This window comes from Triticum urartu, chromosome 7, assembly GCF_003073215.2.
Source record: "Triticum urartu cultivar G1812 chromosome 7, Tu2.1, whole genome shotgun sequence".
Classification (NCBI taxonomy): domain Eukaryota; kingdom Viridiplantae; phylum Streptophyta; class Magnoliopsida; order Poales; family Poaceae; genus Triticum; species Triticum urartu.
Window position 1 is genome coordinate 572,021,029 of NC_053028.1, and position 8,276 is coordinate 572,029,304.

Below are 8,276 nucleotides of genomic sequence, written 5' to 3' on the forward strand. Positions count from 1 at the left end.
ATCGAAATGCTCACGTCGCACCCACCATGCAGTTTAATTTACGCTGTACAGTCACCTCGGTTATTAAAAGAGGAAGATGGTTTAACTTTTCACCGACGAGTTCGAAAGCTGCCGCCTCAGCCGATCAGCATACGGTCCACGGTCCACCCACCGCCCGAAATGGTAAAAGTCAAAACGCCAGTCTCCACTCTCCACACGCGCGCGAGCTCTCCTTCCCCCTCTCTCGTCCCATCTCCACGCCTCGCTACTCTGTCGCCAGCCTGTTCGCCACGGTAAAAACAGCACAGTAAAAACCCAGCTACTAGCTGGACTACCTCGCTCTCTCCATCTCTCACCTCGCACTCCTTCCCCATTCTTCCGCTTTGACCCAGCACGAGCAGAACCCGGAAGCGAAGCCAGCCAGCCACGGCAGAGCCAGAGCGCCCATCGTCACATAGCATAGCCTGCACGCCTCGACGCCGACCCCTATATAAACACAGCCACTATTCCCCCCGCCTCGCCCCCCTTCCGGCCTCCCCTATCCCCCCACCGCGGCAGCTAGTCCCGTTCCCACACCCGCGCCACCGTCCTCTCCGCGGCGCCGCGCCAATGCGCCACCCCTCGCCGCCGCCGGAGCTCCCCGCGGCCGGGGGCGAGATCCAGGCCATGGCGCCCACCTCGGCCGCGGGCTCCTCCAGCACCGGCGGCAGCGGCGGAGGCTCGTTCACGGCGCTCCTGGGGCTCCCGACCTCCCAGGCCATAGAGCTCCTGCTCCCCGGCGCGGCGCCGGCGCCCGCGCCCGCCTTCCCCTCCGACCCGCACCTCGTGGACGGCGCCGCCCGCTTCTCCGCCTTCGCGTCGCCGTCCCCGTCCCCGACCCCTCCTCCCCCCGCCTCCGCCGCCAAGCGCAAGGCCGACCCCGCCTGCAAGGTATGCACTATAAGCGTGACGCACCATAGCCTGCCCTCGACGGAGCGAGAGGTCTGATCGTTTTGTTCTGCGTGCCTTGCTGCAGGGGAAGGTGGCGAAGAAGGGGAAGACGACGGCGGGCGGCGGCGAGGACAAGGACTCGGGCGAGGACGAGAAGCCGGCGTACGTGCACGTGAGGGCCAGGAGGGGCCAGGCCACGGACAGCCACAGCCTCGCCGAGCGGGTGAGTTCCTCCCTCCGCCCCGTCCACCGCTAAACCCCCAGCAAAACTAATCGTCACGCTTAGTAAACCACCACCACGGCCACGGGATTAGACTAGATTTTGCAATGATTGGGCGATTAGGACCTTCTGCCGCCGCTTTTAGGGCCTTTTCAGGGCCTTGCTTTGGTTTGTGATTATAATATTACTACTCGATTAAACTATCCATTCATCCATTTTTGTTTTCCTCGTGCTAATTTCTCTCTTGTAAAAACAAATTAAAAAAACGCAGGCGAGACGGGAGAAGATAAATGCGAGGATGGAGCTGCTCAAGGAGCTGGTCCCCGGGTGCAGCAAGGTTTGCAGTTCCTTCTTACCCATCCCCTTCATTTTGACATGTTTATCCATCCGTTTTGCACCTCATTCTCACAGTTGAACCAACAGTAACTCAGAAGAGTCCCCCCACCCCCTGAAAAGATAAAGGGGCTGTTTGGTTTCCAGCCACACTTTGCCACGCAAGTTTAACCAAGTTAGGTAGGTGTTTGATTCTAGCCACATCTAAGGAGGATTATTTTATGAGCAGTGAACGTCAAGGAGCTCTAGTGGCGCCAAGGCCCTCACACTCTGTGAACTTTGGCTGCTACTACGCGCAAAGTAGTACCACCACACATCTTTCTCCTGCTTTCGGTGCTTCTTTTTACCGCTTTGGGCGCCACCGCAGCTCCACCGTAGAGAGTTCAGACGTAGGAGCGTCTTGGGTGCGGTACGGTATGGACCGCGTGTGCACACGGCTCACTCATCGCTAGATCATACGAGTAGCACACGTCTCGCACGGGAGAGCTTAAAGCCCAGTCGCTCACGCGCCTCGGGGGACAAGTACATATGGGCGTGTTTGCACGACGGAAGTGGGGAAGTACTAGTGGTGGCCTTGGTTACTTCCTCGTCTCGTGGACGACGGTCTGGTGCGCCTAACACGAGCGGGGAGCGGATGGGGTTCGGCCGCGGCCGCGGCTGTCTGGGCAGAATGTGGCAGCCGCCTCGAAAGGCGCCGGGGGAGGCTAGCCCGATGGGGGGAGGGTCGCTGGGACGGACGGACGGACGCCATTGATAGTCCTCCCCCCTACCATTGGAGTGTTGCTATCTCCCCATGCGCACGCAATAATGTCAATGCTCCCATGGGTAGGCATGGCATTGGCATCCTTGGGTGTGGAAGCGAAGCCCGGGTAGGTTTGCCAATGGCAATGGGGGATGGATGGATGGACGGTCTTCTACTCTTCGTGCTTCATTAATGTGTGGATTTATGGAAAGGTGGTTGGCGTGTAGTAGTGGTATCTGTTCGGTGGTTTCTGACTGTCAGGATGGCCGGCAGCCTTGCGATAGAGGTGTCAAATGCCACTCGCTGTGAGAAGATTGGTGCTACTACCCTCTGACGATTCTCCTGTGTGTGTTGAGTGAACTGCGTGGGTGCCAGTATCAGCGGATCGCCTTGCTGCTTAAAACATTCTGAACGATTGTAATCATGTCTGGAAGTTGCAAAAGTGGCCTGCCTAATGTTGGCTGGAACATAGCACAAATGACTGACGAGATCGATCAGGATACCAGGCACCAACTTCTACAGATTAGTTCTGCAATCAGATTTGGCACTGCCTTAGTAGTACTACCTTACCTATACCCATAGATGACATGGCTTTCTCGATGCGGCAATTTTGATTATACCATTTTTTCCTTTTTCTCTCAAAAGGCTGTTGATGTCGACAGCCCTACCCTGTAACAAATCTGAATTTGACGTTTTTCTTTTTGCGAAAAAAATAATCTGAATTTGACTTTGAGTGGGCTGTCATATTCTTTTTTCTTTCCTTCCATTACATCGTCTAATATGTCGTGCAATAACCGAGCAAAATGAGTCACAGTACTTCTCCCTTTTACAAAAAGAACATGATTGACTTGAGGAGGTTTACTTGATCTGTGGGCTGTATCAGGTATCAGGAACAGCGCTGGTACTGGAGGAGATCATCAATCATGTTCAATCCCTTCAAAGACAAGTCGAGGTAACTACTGTTGCCCATTGTAAGACCTGTTCAATCATCCTAAATACCATTTCAGCTCACACAAACTTAACACACAATTCCTTTTAGGTGTTTCCCAATTGGGTTTCCACTCCTCCTAATAGTTTTCTTCTTTTGCTAATTGTGGTTGGTCCAGTACCTGTCAATGAGACTCGCAGCAGTAAACCCAAGGGTTGACTTTGGTGGGCTAGACAACCTTTTGACTACAGAGGTATGCTTATTTTGTCAATCTTTTTCTATCATGAACTTTTCAGAAGTTAGGCTTGCACGGATTCATAGAAACAACTATTTTGCGGCATTTTGTTTCCATATAACCATTAAAGATCATTGTAAACTGCACTCTGTGCGAAGTCCTTGGTCAAAATTTCCTAATCAGAATAGCCCTCTTCCCTGCATTTAGCTGCTTCATTTATTTTGACTGTTTTCTATTGAGACAATCAGCTTATGGAGAGAATCCTATGCCACCCACTACAACGACATTGAAATATGTTACTGTCCTTGTCCGGTTAAAAGGAAATATTTTTACTGAACCCAGCAATTGTAAGCAACTTTACCACTACGAGACATGTACATGCCAGTTATTGTCCTCCAACCAATGCACACAACAAATGGGGACTTCTAAATTTGGGAATATTAAAATTGCCAATCAGTAGTGCTACCATTTGTGGTGCTTCCTGATCTTCATGGTTTCACAAATGTTTCCGTGTGCGCGCATGCGTGGAAGTTATCTGCCATTCTGCTGTAGTTGCCTATTGATTTATTGTTACTCCATTTGTAATTTTGCCTTCAGAGGAAAAACGACGCTGCTAGTAACAGGACTAGTAAAATATATATTATTGAAACTTGAAACAATGATAAATTGAGAATGCTCTGGACAAAACAATTTTACACAGCAATATCATTTGAGCAAATTATATCAGTATATAGATAAAAGTGACCGATGTTGAGGATATATCAATTGTTGTTGCATTTCCAAAATAACCTGCAAAAGCTAATAATTCAGCACCTGTTCCTCTTTATTCCTCAACCCGCTGTTAATCTGAAAATGCTAACTGCGGTGTCTACAGTGTGGAAGGATAACAGGTTTAAACTGCAAGAGTGGAATGGACTTGGAGCAAGTCAGCTGGCCCGACATGGGCGTCCATGGAGCGAGAAATCTTGCGCAGCTACAACAGCAGTTCTGGCATGGTGATTTAGCACATCCACAGCAAGCAGCTTCACCGTGGGAAAAACGGGGGGACGTACAACCTCCTGTCTTTAGCAACACCAGCTCCTCTCTCTTCGGCTACGATCTCGCAAGCTCTGGTAAAACTATGAGCACACACACCTTTAACCTACTGTCTAACTGAATTAAGTTGCTTGTCATTTACTTCAAAGTTTCTCAGCCTTGCGTGGATCACGACCGTTGTCTCTTTCTCTGTCCAGAGTGTTTTGAATAGATAGGTGAATGCAAAACGTGTGGTGTAGGCGTGTAGCTCAAAATGTGAGAATAGTGTATTCTACTACTAGGGAAATAGCTGAAGCTTCACAGAAGATAATCACTGAACACTATGCCCTAGCCCTTTTACTGCCACGATAAATATCGGATATCCACATTGCTCTGTGCAGAATTGCAAGTTAGGCGAAAAAAGAAAATAAAAACTCATAGAAACGTGTAATCTTCTTGTAACAAACATTACTGTGCAGAAATGTACTCCCCTTTTAAACTAGTGTGGTGTCAAAAACACTCTTATATTATGGGACTGAGGGAGTAAGTAATTTAAGTTGCATCTCGTTTGACACACCTATTATAGATTACAGGCCGAAACACATAGCTGATGAACATTCATTCAGTAGCAAAAAGGCAGGAGCCTGTAACTTAAATCGAAAGATTTCGGAATGCATTTCTCTGATCTTGCCCGATTTCTTGGTTGGTCATTCAATCATTATTGCCATCATCACCAGTATTTTGGGTGGTAGGGGCCATGGCTGTGTTCGTCCGGTGGATCTGTTCTCTCTGGCACCGGCGGACCCAACTGGTTGGTGCGGCTGGGCCCAAATCAATAAATGCAGTGTCTAGAAACCCATGGCGCCCCCCGTCTTTCCGTTTGGGCTTGGCTGCATAAGGCCTGTAGATGCAGATCTGGTCCCTTTAGCGCTTCTGACCACACGGACAACTGTGATGGGCCCACCGTTCTGTATGCTGTCCATTACATGTCTGGGGGATCCCCTTTCCTGTAATGGGGGGTTGCCAGCTACAACCACCTTAACCCCAGTGGCCAGTGCCACGGCCTCCAGCATTGGGCTGTGGTTGCTTCCACTGTAAATGTCTATCTTTTTGAATTAAAAGAGAGTAGTGAAGTGCAAGCATGAAAAGTAAGTGGCAGTCGATTTGGTACGTGCAAGGATGGATTGTGAGGCTAGGATTTAGGTACTTGTGGCCCTCGGAAAAAATAAAACCATTGATGTAGATCATGCCGGAACGTGAGCAACTGCGCAAAATCGTGCGAGTTATGATGAAATGTCTGCTGCACAACAGTCTTTCTTTTTCTTTTTGCAGCTGCACTGTTCAAATAATGTGAGTGCAGCTTATGTTAACCGATCACATTGTACAGACTACAGATGCAAATGTTTTAACATAATGTGCACCTGTTAGTTCTTTTTAGATCTTTTTGAGATGCAAAAGTAGCTATACCTGAAACCCATGCACCCTCTTGCGTCTACAAATACAATTGACGCATAACCCGCCTGTATTGTTTAGATTTTGGCATCAGCAGGCATGCACCCCTGCCATCTGGCCAATTTATTCCACTGCCCTGGCAGTTCAAATAGGCTGAATCCAAGTGACACAGAAACTTCCACAATAACTCGTACCATGTGACAATCTCTCTAGCTAAAGATGGAGCAGCATCACTGGATAGTGAATACTGACATCGACATCTTGTTGTGAAACCAATTGCTTTCTTGCAGTGTACGGGGGCAGTTTATAGGTCAATTCTATAGCTAAACAACCATGTGACTCTTGTCCTGAAACCAAGCGGGTCAGCTCCGTGGTTTAGCAACCACTGTATGTTGCACTGCTTTTGTTGAGATCGTTACTGCTCTTGCGCTGCCACTAAGAGAAAAGTGAAGGGAAGGCCTAACAGCCTTGGCGACCTGCCGTTCGGATCTGGGGCAATCGATATGAGGCTCTGGATCCAAGCAGAGTGCATTTTGGAGAGACAGGTGCTGTTGGAGGCAGAGGCCCAATCATGCAAAGCGTTCAAGAATCATTAAAACCACCACGGACCCCCCCCCCCCCCCCCCCTGACTGATGATATATGTACTGCATTACGGCTGGCAGAATCTGTTCTTCGCCAGAAATTATTGCAGCTTCTTCGTGTACTGGTGCCTGCTCAAGGCTGAGTGGCATACAGCGAGCTTTGTCCAGACTCCAGCCATCATCTTTATCACGTGACCCGCCCTTGCTGCACTGGAGAGAGCTATCGTTTCGTCACCTCACGTTGAAAATTGCCCTAATTGCTTTGGATTGTTTGTAATTTGATTCTTTCGCTTTGCCTTCAATCTTAAATTGTTATACTAGAAGACAGCTAAAAAATAACACATACCACTCTTCCTGGCTCCCCTCTCTTCCATGCCTGCCAATCATACTATATTTTGCTTATGTGACAATATTCTCAAACTCTTTAGCACGTGTGGCTGGAAATTTCCGTCTACCAGTCATGCAAAACTGCGATGGCAAAAATCAGAGAAAACAGTTAGTTGTGTGAACCAGTTATAACTGGTTGCCAAGCTGGTTACTCCTGGTGTCCTAGTTACTGTTCCGGGAGAATATACAGCGATACCACAACTTACATATGCTCCCATTTTGGCAAACTCAAATTGAAATGTCTCAAAAAAATCTGATTCTTTTGTGAATGTTCACAAGACATGTGCCTACACCCCCTATTAAATTCAAAATACACAAAAAGGAAAAATAATGACAAATTCAGCATGAATAGTGTCAATTTTTTGCTTTTGTCTTTTTGACACTATTAATGCTGGATTTTTAATTTTTGTTTGTCTTCGAGTATTTTGATTTTGGTTTAAATGTTAGGGGATGTAAACACATACCTTGTGAACATTCACATTTTTTTTCTTGAAACATGTAAATTGGAGTTTTTCAAAATGGGAGCATGTTAGTAGTGGTATCACCTGATATTATCCTGTGGCTAATATGCTAGTATCTGAGATCGGAAAATTGAACTAGCACTGACTTGATTATTTTCCATGTCTTTCTACAGGACCGCAGCAACCGCCAACAAGCAAGCTAAAAACAGAGCTGTGAGCTACATCAGTATATTGCAGGCCAGGAGAGCGAGCTACACATAAGCTGGGGGCGACGAACGGCAGAATGCAATGGGGAGCAAGCAATCAAGACATGATCTGTGGGCGCCTACGACGGTGCAGGGACTTGTTTCAACGGCAGCATTTTGAGATGATGTACATATGGAGATGGTGATAGGAAATACTGTTGGTGATGTGGAGCCGAGCTGAAAGGCATGGATGGGTGGATATCAGGTTTCCCTGCTGCCATTCATCTCTGTAGAGACGGGCGAGCGATACTGCAGTTTCTGGTCCTTGCTGGTGTATTCGCGTATGCCTTTTGACTATAATGGCTGCATAATCTTAAGGTTGTATGAGCAGCATTGTTTGATGAACAAGGCCCTGTGGTTTTGCACCTCTGTTTGATTGCGTTCTCCAAATGTGGCAAAGCGACGAGCTGCCTTTTACTATTTACTATTTACTGCTCTCCGTTCCTCGAGTGTCAAAAATGGTCTTATATTATGGGACGAAGTGAGTAGCAGCTGCTGCCGTGCCTGTGGTTCAGACCGTGCGTATGTATGTCTTGTTTTTTATTTTAAAATGGAAGAAGGGATAGTTTTTTATTTTAAAATGAAGAAGGGATAGCAGTGGGTTTGAGGCCGAGCTGGTTGCGAACAGGCCCTTCTACATTGTTGTTTATTGTCAAGTCCTTCAGCAATAGTTATTCCGTCGTTGTTTTTTTTAGGGCGACGCGACTTGCTCCAGACAAAAGGGAGACTCGTGGTTGCGATCTAGCGACGCAGACGGATCCCTCCTTC

The 8,276-nt window shown here is 47.9% G+C and overlaps 1 protein-coding gene across 1 annotated transcript; it reads left to right on the top strand.

Annotated features, from left to right (window-relative positions):
• Nucleotides 1-349: 349 nt before the first annotated feature.
• LOC125520820 (transcription factor bHLH48-like) lies at nucleotides 350-7,928 on the top strand. The gene is made up of 7 exons (XM_048685849.1): nucleotides 350-909; nucleotides 995-1,132; nucleotides 1,401-1,466; nucleotides 3,088-3,156; nucleotides 3,311-3,385; nucleotides 4,242-4,479; nucleotides 7,437-7,928. The coding sequence occupies exons 1-7, from the start codon at nucleotides 589-591 to the stop codon at nucleotides 7,478-7,480; spliced, it is 951 nt and encodes a 316-aa protein (XP_048541806.1). The 5' UTR covers nucleotides 350-588; the 3' UTR covers nucleotides 7,481-7,928.
• The last annotated feature ends 348 nt before the right edge of the window (nucleotides 7,929-8,276 follow it).

Coding starts and splice junctions, on each gene's coding strand:
- LOC125520820 (XM_048685849.1), top strand. CDS start 589: ATGCGCCACCCCTCGCCGCCGCCGGAGCTCCCCGCGGCCGGGGGCGAG. Junction 3,157..3,310: donor CCCTTCAAAGACAAGTCGAG/GTAACTACTGTT, acceptor TGGTTGGTCCAG/TACCTGTCAATGAGACTCGC. Junction 4,480..7,436: donor CTACGATCTCGCAAGCTCTG/GTAAAACTATGA, acceptor GTCTTTCTACAG/GACCGCAGCAACCGCCAACA.